Source organism: Acinonyx jubatus, chromosome A3, assembly GCF_027475565.1.
Source record: "Acinonyx jubatus isolate Ajub_Pintada_27869175 chromosome A3, VMU_Ajub_asm_v1.0, whole genome shotgun sequence".
Lineage (NCBI taxonomy): Eukaryota > Metazoa > Chordata > Mammalia > Carnivora > Felidae > Acinonyx > Acinonyx jubatus.
The window spans coordinates 65,554,449-65,566,961 of NC_069388.1; the positions used below are offsets into that span (position 1 = coordinate 65,554,449).

A 12,513-nucleotide genomic window follows, 5' to 3' on the forward strand; every position below is an offset into this window, starting at 1 on the left:
AAATTTCACACTTATGTGAAATCATAGGGTATTTGTCTTTCTCTGGTTGACTTATTTCACCTAGCATACTCTGGATCCATCCGTGTTGTTGCAAATGGCAAGATTTTATTCTTTTGTATTGCTAATATTCCATTGTGTGTGTGTGTGTGTGTGTGTGTGTGTGTGTACATACATATACATACCCACCACTTCTTTATCCATTCATCAGTTGATGGACACTTGGGCTGTTTCCATAATTTGGCTATTGTTGGTAATGTGATAAACATAAGGGTGTATACATCCTTTTGAATAGTGTTTTTGTATTTTGGGGGTAGTAGTGTGATTACTGGATTGTAGGGTAGTTCTATTTCTCCTATCCAAGTACTAACCAGGCCCAACCCTGCTTACCTTCTGAGATCAGACGAGATTGGGCATGTTCAGGGTGGTATGGTCATAGACCGGGTACTTCTATTTCTAATTTTTTGAAAAATCATAACTGTTTGTATTTGCACCAGTTTGCAGTCCCAGCAACAGTGCTTATGGGTTCCTTTCTTCTTCACATCCTTGCTAACACTTGTTTCTTGTGTTTTTGATTTGAGCCATTCTAACAGGTGTGAGGTGATATCTCACTGTTTTGATTTGCATTTCCCTGATGATGAGTGATGTTGAACATCTTTTCCTACGTCTGTTGGCCATCTGAATGTCTTCTTTGGAGAAATGTCTGTTCATGTCTTCTGCCCACTTTTAAATTGGATTCTTTGGGTTTTTTGGTGTTGAGTTATTTAAGTTGTTTATATATTTTGGATACTAACCTTTTATTGGATATCATTTGCATCTTCTCCTATTCAGTATATTGTCTTTTAGTTTTGTTGGTAGTTTCCTTTGCTGTGCAGAAGCTTTTTAGTTTGATGTAGTCCTGATAGTTTATTTTTGCTTTTCTTTTCCTTGGCTGCGGAGACATATCTAGAAAAATGCTGTTACAGCCTATGTCAGAGAAATTACTGTCTATGCTCTCTTCTAGGATTTTTGTGGTTTCAGGTGTCACATTTAGGTCCTTAATCCATCTTGAGTTTATTTTGTGTATGGTGTAAGGTATTGGTCCAGTTTCATTCTTTTGCATCTCCAGTTTTCCCAACACCATTTGTTGAAGAGACTTTTTCCCATTGCATATTCTTGCCTCTTTATCGAAGAGTGACCATACAATCATGGGTTCATTTCTGGACTTTCTATTCTGTTCCAATGATCAATGTGTATTTTGTGCAAATACCATACCGTTTTGATTACTATAGCTTTGTAGTATAACTTGAAATCTGGAATTGTGATACCTCCAGCTTTGTTTTTCTTTTTCAAGATTGCTTTGGCTATTCAGGGTCTTTTGTGGTTCTATACAAATTTCATGATTGCTTGTTCTAGTTCTGAAAAAAATGCTGTTGATATTTTGATAGGGATTGCATTAAATTTGTTAATTGCTTTGGGTAATAGTAGATTACTTGTATTTGTCTTCTTTCCAGATTTTTTCTTGTGGTTGATTTCTAGTTTCATAGTGTTGTGGTTAGAAAAGATGCATGGTTTGACTTCAATCTTGAATTTGTTCAGGTTTGTTTTGTGGCCTAAAATGTGATCCATTCTAGAGAATGTTCCATGTGCACTTGAAAAGAATGTGTATTCCGCTGTTTTAGGATGGGGTGTTCTGAATATATCTTGAAATCCATCTATCCAATGTGTCATTCAAAGCCACTGTTTCCTTATTGATTTTCTGTTTGGATGAGCTGTCTATTGATGTAAGTGGGGTGTTAAAGCCCCCACTATTATTGTATTACTATCAATTACTTTATGTTCATTATTAACTGCTTTCTGTATTTGGGTGCTTTCAAGTTGGGTGCACAAATGTGTATAATTTTTGTATCTTTTTGTTGGATTGTTCTGTTTATAATTATATAGTGTTATTCTTTGTCTCTTGTTACAGTCTTTGTTTTACAGTCTATTTTGTCTGATATAAATATTGCTACCCTGGTTTTCTTTTCACTTCTGGTTGCATAACAAATGCTTCTCCATCCCTTCACTTTCAATGTACATGTGCCTTTAGGTCTGAAATGAGTTTTATAGGCAGCATATAGATAGGTCTTATTATTATTATTTTAAAATCTATTCTGTTGCCTTATGTCTTTTGATTGGAGCATTTAGTCCATTTACATTCGAAGTAATTATTGATTAAGTATGGATTTACTGCCATTTCGTTACTTGTTTTATGGTTGTTTTTGTAGTTCTTCTCTGTTCCTTTCTTCAGTTGCTCTCTTCTCATGATTAATTGGCTTTCATTAGTGATATACTTGGATTCCTTTCTCTTTATTTTTTGCAGATCTATAACTGGGTTTTTGGTTTTTAAAAATTTTTTAACATTTATTCATCTTTGAGAGACAGAGAGAGAGAGAGAGAGAGAGCGAGCATGAGTGGGGGAGGGGCAGAGAGAGAGGGAAACACATAATCTGAAGCAGGTTCCAGTCTCTGAGCTGTCAGCACAGAGCCAGACACAGGACTCAAACCTACAGACTGTGAGATTATGACCTGAGCTGAAGTCGGATGCCTAACCAACTGAGCCACCAAGGTACTCCTATAACTGGGTTTTTGATTGATTAGGTTTATATGTAACATCTTCTGCACAGAGCAGTCTATATTAAGTTGATGGTAGCTTAAGTTTGAACCCATTCTTTACTCCTCTTCTCCCCACCTTTTGGGTATATGGTGTCGTATTTTATATCCTTTTATGTTGTGAGATGGATATACTTATTTTTACTGCTTTTGTGCTCCCTACTTTTCTTTATGGTCTTTCCACTCAAAGAGTCCCCTTTAATATTTCTTGTAGAGCTAGTTTAGTGGTCCTGAATTTCTTTAATTTTTCTTCCTCTGGAAAACTCTTTATCTCTTCTTCTATGTGAATGATAGTGCTGCTGAATACAGTATTCTTGCCTGCAGATTTTTTTTTTTTTTTTGAGAGAGAGAGAGAGATAGACAGCATGAGTCAGGGAGGGGCAGAGAGAGAGAGAGAGAGTGAGAGAAAGAATCCCAAGCAAGCCCAAGAATCGTCTGTCAGCACAGAGCCCGATGTGGGGCTGGAACTCACAAACCATGACATAACGACCCAAGACAAAATCAAGAGTAGGACACTTAATCGGCTGAGCCAGACAGGCACCCCTTGGCTGCAGAATTTTTTTTTCTTTCAACACTTTGAATATATCATGCCACTCCTGGCCTGCAAAGTTTCTGCTGAAAACTCAGATGACAGCGTTATGGGTCATGTATGTAACTGTTTTTTTTCTCTTGCTGCTTTTTAATGTTTATTTATTTTTGAGAGAGAGAGAGAATGAGTGGGGGAGGGCAGAGAGCAACTGGGACAGAGGATTCGAAGTGGGCTCTTTGTTGACAGCAGAGAGCCTAATGTGGGGCTCAAACCCACAAACTGTGAGATCATGACCTAAGCCAAAGTCAGACCAACTGACTGAACCACCCAGGTGCCCCTGCTCTTGCTGCTTTTAAAATTCTCTGTTTATCATTAATTTCTGCTGCTTTAATTACTATGTGTCTTAGTTTGGACCTCCTTGGGTTGATTTTGTTAGGGGTTCTCTGTGCCTCCTGGTTCTGGATTTCTGTTTCCTTCCCCAGTTTTGAGAAGTTTTCAGCTATTATTTCTTCAAGTAAGTTTTCTGCCCCATTTTCTTTCTTTTCTTCTGGGATCTCTATAATGCAAATGTTATTACACTTGATGGTGTCACTGAGTTCCTTAAGTCTATTCTCATATTGCTTAATTTTTTTTCTCTCACCTACTTAACTTGATTACTTTTCATTATTCTGTTCTCCAGGTCTCATTCTTCTGCTTCTTCTAGTTTATTATTTATTCTATTAGTGTATTTTTTACTTCATTTATTGTGTTCTTCATCTCTGATTTGTTCTTTTTATCTCTTTGTTAAGGATGTCATTGAAGTCCCTCTAAAATCCAGTGAGTATCTTTATGATCATTACTTTAAATTCTCTATCAGGCATTATTACTTGTTTTCATGTCACTTAGGTCTCTTGCTGTTACTTGGTACTGTTTTTTTCATTTGGGATATATGCCTCTGTGTCCTCATTTTGTCTAACTCTTTGTGTCTGTTTTTTATCAAACTTTTTAAAAGATTTTATTTTTAAGTAATCTCTACACCAAATGTGGGGCTTGAACTCACAACTCCACAATCAAGAGTCACATGCCCTACTGACTGAGCCAGCCAGGCACCCCATCAAACTTCTTAAAAACAACAAGCACATCTTGCTTTCAGAATGAACTCTTCAATCCATAGAGCTTCTGTTCTCCACAGTAACTAACCAAAGAACTTTCTCCAAAACCAGTGACTTCTTTGGGTCCTTTGTCCACTTTTAAATTGGTTTATTTATCTTTTTATTATTGAAATGTAAGATTTCTTTATATATTCTGGATACAAGTCCCTTTGGATATATGATCTGCAAATGGTTTCTCAGAAGAACATTCAGAAAACATGAAAAGGTGCTTAATGTCGGTAGTCATTAGGGGAATGAAAATCTAAATCACAAACACAGTAAGATACCATTTTTTTTTGAAGCAACAAAACATTTTAAAGTTAGATTGTGGTGATGGTTATACAACTCCTGATAATATAATCATATGATTTATTATTATTTTTTAAATAGGTTCCACACACAATGTGAGGCTTGAACTCATGATCCTGATATCAAGAGTCACATGCTCCAGGGGCACCTGGGTGGCTCAGTTGGTTGAGTGGCCAACTTCGGCTCAGGTCATGATCTCCAATTCATGGGTTTGAGCCCTGCAATAGCGAATTACATGGCTATACCATATTTTATATATACACTCATCAGTTGCTCCGAAGCAGTCACTACTTTTATTACTAAATAATATCAAGTTGCATGGCTATGCCATATTTATTCATTCATCAGACTGCTCTGAAGATGTCTCCCTCTCTCTGTGTCTCCCTCTCTCTCTCAATTGTTAAATTAACAATAATAATTTACTTTTAAGGTTAAAGCACCTTAACGTACACAATACTTTTCTATACTTGGTTGTTTTAAAATAGTAATTATTATTTCTTTAATGAGCCTCTTTGTTAGTACATATGCTTTTGTACCCAACACTTATTCTGACTATAAAAAGAAAATAGTCATTATTGTGAATTTGGAAAATATATGAGAAAATTAAAAAAACATGTTGGGGTCATGATTTTTTGCACCCTATCAGTCATGTCATGTCTTCCAGTTATATTTGTGTGAAAGTTCTCTTGCCAGTTATTTTTAGAAATGCATAGTTTCCTATGTAGGACTGGAAAACATGAAATTTCTGTAAGATGCCACTATTTGACATAACTTTAGAAATTTATCATAAATATTGTTGGGGAGAAGAAAATTACTTCCTTTATTCTCAGAAGTTCTTCTGGTTGGATTAATAATTGACACAGATTAACAGAAGAAAACAACAAAATTACATGGGCACAGAGGTTCAATAAAAAAACTGAGACCAAAGGAAATGACAAATATATGCAGTGTTTATACATTTTAGACAAAGAAACATAAATCTGTGAGGAATTGACAGGACAAAGAAAACATGTTTGGGTGTTTCAATTAGTAAAGGAATTCTAACCAGAATTTGGGCTGGGGTAGTAAATTAGTAAAAACGACAAGATTTGTTTATCTAGGCTTCTTCAGCCCTGAATTCCCACCTCTGGTGATACGGATGCTACTCTCAGTCTCCAGGTGATGTGGGGGGCACCTTTCACATGGGAGACTTATTTCCTGCATTCAGGGAGATAAAGGGCCAAGAGGCCCTTCTTGCATTTCTGCTTTTTCAGTAACTTCAATTTAAAGCAATCAACATTCCACTGTGGCATATCTTGGGGCAGACTGCACTGAGCTCCAACAACATTGAATCCATGCACATGACTTAAAAAAAAAAAAAGATGCTCTTGGGGCGCCTGGGTGGTTCAGTTGGTTAAGCGTCCAACTTTAACTTTGGCTCAGGTCATGATTTCAGGGTTCATGAGTTTGAGCCCCACGTCGGGCTCCGTGCTGACAGCTCAGAGCCTGGAGCCTGCTTGAGATTCTGTGTCTCCTCTCCCTGCCCCTCCCATTTGCAGCCTCTCAAAAGTAAACAATAAACATTAAAAACAAGATTAAAAAAATAAATAAAAAGATGCTTTTAAGACAAACTCTTAGACAAATTCATTACAAGTGCATGTCAAAGTTTTATTTCAAGCTTTTGTTTAAACAGGTTAATTTAAAGAACCCACTTCTTGGGGCACCTGGCTGGCTCAGGCAACTCTTGAAGAGCATGCAACTCTTGATCTCGGGGTTGTGAGTCTGAGCTCGATCCTCTTCTCAAAGACATTTTCTAGGGGAATGTCTGGGTGGCTCAGTCGGTTAAACATTTAACTTTGGCTCAGGTCATGGTCTCTCAGTCAGTGGGTTCAAGCCCCACATCTGGCTCTCTTCTGTCGGCACAGGACCTGCTTCGGATCCTCTGTCCCCCTCTATCTCTGCCCCTCCCCTGGTGTATGGTCTCTCTCTCTCTCTCAAAAATAAATAAACGTTAAAAAAAAAAAGACACTGTGTAGGAAAAAAGCATGTTAGGATCATTGTTATTAGCCTGGATACAAAGCAAAGGATCATTAGGTATCTTCTATGTTTTGTTAAAAGTCACTGTCCTCTGCTGAGGCTGATAGTCCTCCGGAGGAATTTTCTGGACTTTATGCCCATTATAGTCTCTCAGAAATGGTTTTAATGGGTGCCTGGGTGGCTCAGTCAGTTGAATGTCCAACTTCAGCTCAGGTCATGAGTTTACAGTTCATGAGTTAAAGCCCCACATAGGACTCTGTGCTGACAGTGCAGACCCTGCTTGGGATTCTCTCTGTCTCCCACTCTCTCTCTACTCTACCTGAACTTTCTTTCTCTCAAAATAAATAAATACACTTAAAAAAGAAACAAAGAAATGGTAATAATGTCTCAAAAAGAATGGCTAAAGACATCAGACTACAAAATTCAGGTTTCAAACACATTATCTTTTTCAGAACTGCTGGTAGAACTCCCCCTGCCCAGGAGCAACCACCACGGTTATGGTGTTTAGAAGGCTCACGCTTTGGAGATCCATCTTGATTAGCATGGTGCTTCACCCCTAAACTGTACAAATATTCTGAAATAGGGCTTTAGCTCACAATCTAGAGTGGATTTTTTCAATTTTTATTTTCTCAATTTTATTTTTTAAAATTTATATCCAAATTAGTTAGCATGTAGTGCAACAATGATTTCAGGAGTAGATTCCTTAATGCCCCTTACCCATTTAGCCCATCCCCCCTCCCACACCCCCTTCCAGTAACACTCTGTTTGTTCTCCATATTTATGAGTCTCTTCTGTTTTATCCCCCTCCCTGTTTTTATATTATTTTTGTTTCCCTTCCCTTATATTCATCTGTTTTGTCTCTTAAAGTCCTCATATGAGTGAAGTCATATGACATTTGTCTTTCTCTGACTAATTTCACTTAGCATAATACCCTCCAGTTCCATCCACGTAGTTGCAAGTGGCAAGATTTCATTCTTTTTGATTGCCGAGTAATACCCCTTGTATCTATATACCAGATCTTCTTTATCCATTCACCCACCGATGGACATTTGGGCTCTTTCCATACTTTGGCTATTGTTGACAGTGCATACCCAATAGGTGCCAGGCCTTATGGCACACAGACGGTTAAGCATACAGAATTTGGAACAAGACAGAACTGTATTACTTACTACCAGCTCTGTAATCTTGGGCCAGATACTTCACATCTCCAAGTTTCCATTGCTTCATTGTAAAATAAGAATAACAATAGTACCTAATACCTAGCGTTTCAAAGATTAAAAGAGTTAACACATGTAAAAATAAGGAAAACACCTGTCAGTGAATGGTAATGAACATTAGTCATTATCATTAACTATAAAAACTCATTGGTGTCCTTCCCAGGTGTTTAGTAAAAGAAGTGAACAGGTATTATAAAACAATGCAGAAAATATTGTTATAATATGAATAAGGTGTAGGTACTCCAGAAGATAACGCAACTGACGACACCTGCAGAAACTGGGCAGGTTGGACTGAGGAGACATTTGGAATCGAAGACAAAATGATGACTGGGAGTTTGCTACACGGACAGGAAAGGGCCATTCTGGAGCAGAGAGACAAGTTTGTGTTGAAGCCACAACCCTTGAAAGGTAAAGGACATTTAATTATTAAGTAAGCTCTGTGCCCAATGTGGGGCTTGAACTCAGGACCCTGAGGTCAAGAGTCTCGGGCTCTACGGACTGTGCCAGCCAGGTGCCCTGGAAGAGGAATTTACTGGCCCAGATAACAGACCTGGGGTGAGAGGCGAGAGCACTGCAGGCTGAGAGAGATGTTAAGTCTGTGGGAAAATTAGTCAGCAGAGGATCCAAACTTTTTCTGTTTTCCAAGATATTTGAATTTTAACTGTAGGCCACTGGTTTCAAAACTGATTGTCGGGAATACCCAAGGATGTTTTTAAAAGGATCCCAAAACCCCACCTTCATAAATTCCAAGCTTTTGTATGTGGGTGTGGCCCAGCTATATCTTTGAAAAGCCCCTGGAGTAATTCTGCAGTTGAATCAGGGTTGGAGCTGCTTCCTTGGGTAAAGAGTGAGCCAAACAGGAGAGCAGGATACCTTTCCTAAGGCAGGTAACTGTGCAGGATGCGTTCTGACCTCCTTCAGATCTTTGCTCAACATTAAAAAAAATTTCACCCTATCTTTATTTTCCACCTATACAGTTATCTTCTAATAATTTTCTTACTATACATTTACTTAATGTAGCATCTGAATTCATTCATGAGAATACAAACTGAACAAAGGCAGTGGTTTTTCTCTTTCCATTTCTAGTGATCCTCAGATTCTAGAAGAGGCTGGCACATAGAAGGCCACATAAATATGTTTTTAAATGAATGAATCAGTCAAGGAGAAACGAGAAAGAATATGGCTAATATAGAACAATAAGGAGGTTGCGGAAGAAACCTGTGATCTTGATGTTGGCAGTTTGCTTAAAAAGGAAAAGGGAGACAGGGAAAGGGGGTGATTTTATTTTTTAATTTTAGTATAACTCCAGTGTTACGTTAGTTACAAGTGTACAATATGATTCAACGATTCTAAGCATTGCTCCCTGCTCAGAGAGGGGTGCAGTTAAAAAAAATATATATTAGGACGGGAAGAAAGGCTAGTTTTTCCTTGTTTTCAAGTTTCTTTCTGATCTCACTCATACTTCCGGGTTCATAATAAACTCAAGAGAGCCAAAACGTCCCACCCGGCCGCCTTCCCTAGTTATCTATCCACCTGGATTCCTTTCGGATGCAGCAGAAAAAGTCTCGAGGACCTAAAATCTTTTAACGATGGCTGTCTGCCAGGGTCGGCGCGCGACCTAGGCTCAAGCATGCGCAGTAGACAGTTACCAGCGTGCGCGGGAAGCTGGGCCGCGTCCGTTTGTGATTGGCTGCCGCGGCGGACTCCCACCCACCGAAATGCAGCGCTCGGTGCTGATTGGGTGACTCCGCAGAGGCGGACGTCGCACGGGAGGGAGGGAAGGGAGGCGGGAAACAGCTTAGCGGGCCCGGGGTCGCGCAGTTTTTTTCTGGCAGGCGGTGGAGAGGTTCCGAAATGGCGGTGCTGCCGAAGGAGACGCTGCAGCTGGAGAGCGCGGCCGAGATCGGCTTCGTGCGCTTCTTCCAGACCATGCCGGAGAAGCCGACCACCACGGTGCGCCTCTTCGACCGGGGCGACTTCTACACGGCGCACCACGAGGACGCGCTGCTGGCCGCCCGAGAAGTGTTCAAGACCCAGGGGGTGGTCAAGTACATAGGGCCGCCAGGTGAGGGCGGGGACGGCGCGGGCTCGGGGGACCCTGCGGAGGGGGCTCCTCTCAGGCAATGCGCGGCGTGCGACTCTTGGGCGAGGAGGCACGGGGGCGGAGACGTCGGTGCCTCCCGGGGATGGCGCTTTCTGCGGCCGCTGCCTGGCCAAGTGGGGCGCCACCCGCCTCTGCCCTGCCTCCGTCCTGAGTCTGTCCCTCTGCAGCGGCCCTAGACCTGAACTAACAACGGACACAGGGAGAACGGACACGGAGAGAGCGTCCCGCCTGCCAGGCGTTGGGCGAGGCGTTTTAATACATTGTTCTTTCTTGATCCCCTGCAGTCGCGTGGGTGTCTGCCCGCCGCCCCGCCTTGGCCCTGTGGATCTTCTCGCAACTCCCGACCAGGAGTGAGATTTAAAATAGAAGGTGGTCTGGGAAACCGTTTTATGTCACCAGTGTGATTTTGCCCACACGCAGTGCAGGGATCTGGAATGGGTTACTGTTGATGGGCAGTAACTGTTGCCAAGTGGTCAGAACCTCGCTTCGAGCCAGATTGCCTGGATTCACGTCGCAATCCTCCACTTAATAGCTGTGTGACCTTGGGCTAGTTACGTATGTCTGCCTCAGTTCGTCACTCCATGTCCTCTGTAATCCCAGCCCCATCTCTCCAGCATCATCTCTCCCTCTAAGGCTACATACAAACTTCTCACCCTATGTGAGCTATATGTTCTAGATGTTGTGTGTTGATCTTTGCTGCCTGGCTCCATTCTGATGATGGAAAGAGCATTCTGGCAGGAGTGAGGAGTCGTAGCTTCTAGTGCTACTTTTGTCACATGCAGATGGGATGTTATTGACAAAAAGGATGTTTTATTCCTTAGACAAAAATTTGTTGAGTGCTCCTGTATCACGCAGGGTTATGGACACTGGGAAAGACGGTATCCCTGCCTTCACAGAGATCTTTGTGGTGGAGAGCAAGGCAGAAATAACAATTCACTGAGAAAAATTGTGGAGGTGTGCTCCGTAGCAAGTTGAAGAGACAAAAAGGCAGGAATGCCAAAGATTGGGGACCTCAGAAGCACTGCATGAGAAGCTGAATTTCACTTGAGTGTTGAAGGACCGGGTGTTTGCAGAGGAGAGGATCTGAAAAGAGGCAGATTGCTGTTGCTAGAGCAGAAAACCCTGAGGAGGGTGGCTCAGGTGGATGGGATCAGATGATGAAAGGCTCTTTATGTTGTACTGAGTTGTTGGAATTTTATGCTGTAGGTCCCTGAGAAGTTGGATGACTTAAGTAAAAGGTGAAGTGATATGTTGGATCATTTGGCTGTAGGGTGGGGGTTGTTAGAAGGGGCAAGAGTAGAGGTGTTGGGATCAATGAAGACCAGCCAGAGATCATTATGGATGGCTTCATAGTTAACGATGGTCTAAGTTGCTTTCCAGTTTTAAAGTTTTTCCAGACTAGTGCACTTAACTCTCTTATTTTTGTATTATGCAGTGTAGAATAGTTTAAGCATTTAAAATGATGTAAAAAGTTCTAAACATACTTGTATGTTTGTGTACATTGAATCACTGATTTTTCTATGCACCTGTTAATGATTCTAATAGTTTTTCTATTTTAGATTATGAAAGGAATAATGGATATTAAGCATTATACCCATTTATTGGGAAGGAAGTTTAGTATAAATATCCAGGAATCTTCTATACTGGAGTGTAGGCTTTTAAAAAACAAAAATTTTCCTTTTATTGCTCTTGAAGGTTGAAATGTGTTTACTGGGCACATTTCTAAGAATAGAGTAACCTAGACTGTCACCTCCTCTTAGTCATGCTGAGAATGGCATTAAGGGTGAATTTAACTTGGGGCCCCTGGGTGGCTCAGTTTGGTTAAGTGTCTGACTCTTGGTTTCTGCTCAGGTCATGATCCCATGCCATGGGTTTTTGGGATTGAGCCCCGCATCTGGTTCTGCACTGACAGCATGGAGCCTGCTTGGGATTCTCTCCCTCCTCCTCTCTGACCTCTCCTGATTGTGTGCGTGTGCATGGTCTCTCTCTAAATAAATAAACAAACTTTAAAAACAGGTGAATTTAACTTTTCAGAGATTAGCAAGTAAATGGGTTATTCCTAAGGATCTAGTTCTTATGTTAGACATTTATGCCAAATACACATTTTAGGTAAATGATTGTCCTAATATATGTTTGTGTAGGATAATAGTTACAAAAAGATCAGTCATTTGTTACTAGAAATCGGCTGAAATAACTGGAAGAGGGAGGGACTCAAAAGCAAAAATGTACTGTAGATCTTCAAAGCTGATGTCTTGCAGTTTTCACTATGCAGGATGCAGTGTAACTGAAGATCTTTTTAAATAATGTTTTATTTATTATTAAAAAATTTTTTTTGAAGTTTATTTATTTTGAGACCCAGAGAGCCAGTGGGGGAGAGGCAGAGAGAATCCCAAACAGACTCCATATTGTCAGCCCAGAGCCCAAAATGGGGCTCGGACTCATGAACTCTGAGATCATGACCTGAGCCTAAACCAAGAGTCAGATGATTAACTGACTGAGCCACCCAGATGCCCCTTGATTTTTTTTTTTAAGTTTATTTATTTATTTTGAGAGAGAGAGAGAGAGCATGCATGTAAGCAA

The 12,513-nt window shown here is 40.6% G+C and overlaps 1 protein-coding gene across 1 annotated transcript in view; it reads left to right on the forward strand.

Moving 5' to 3' along the window:
• Positions 1-9,603: 9,603 nt before the first annotated feature.
• The window catches only part of MSH2 (mutS homolog 2), an 80,084-nt gene continuing 77,174 nt past the window's right edge, over positions 9,604-12,513 (forward strand). Inside the window, exon 1 of the mRNA XM_015074708.3 lies at positions 9,604-9,894. Coding sequence (XP_014930194.1) covers positions 9,684-9,894 — 211 coding nt within the window. The 5' untranslated portion in view covers positions 9,604-9,683. The remainder of the gene's footprint in view (positions 9,895-12,513) is intronic.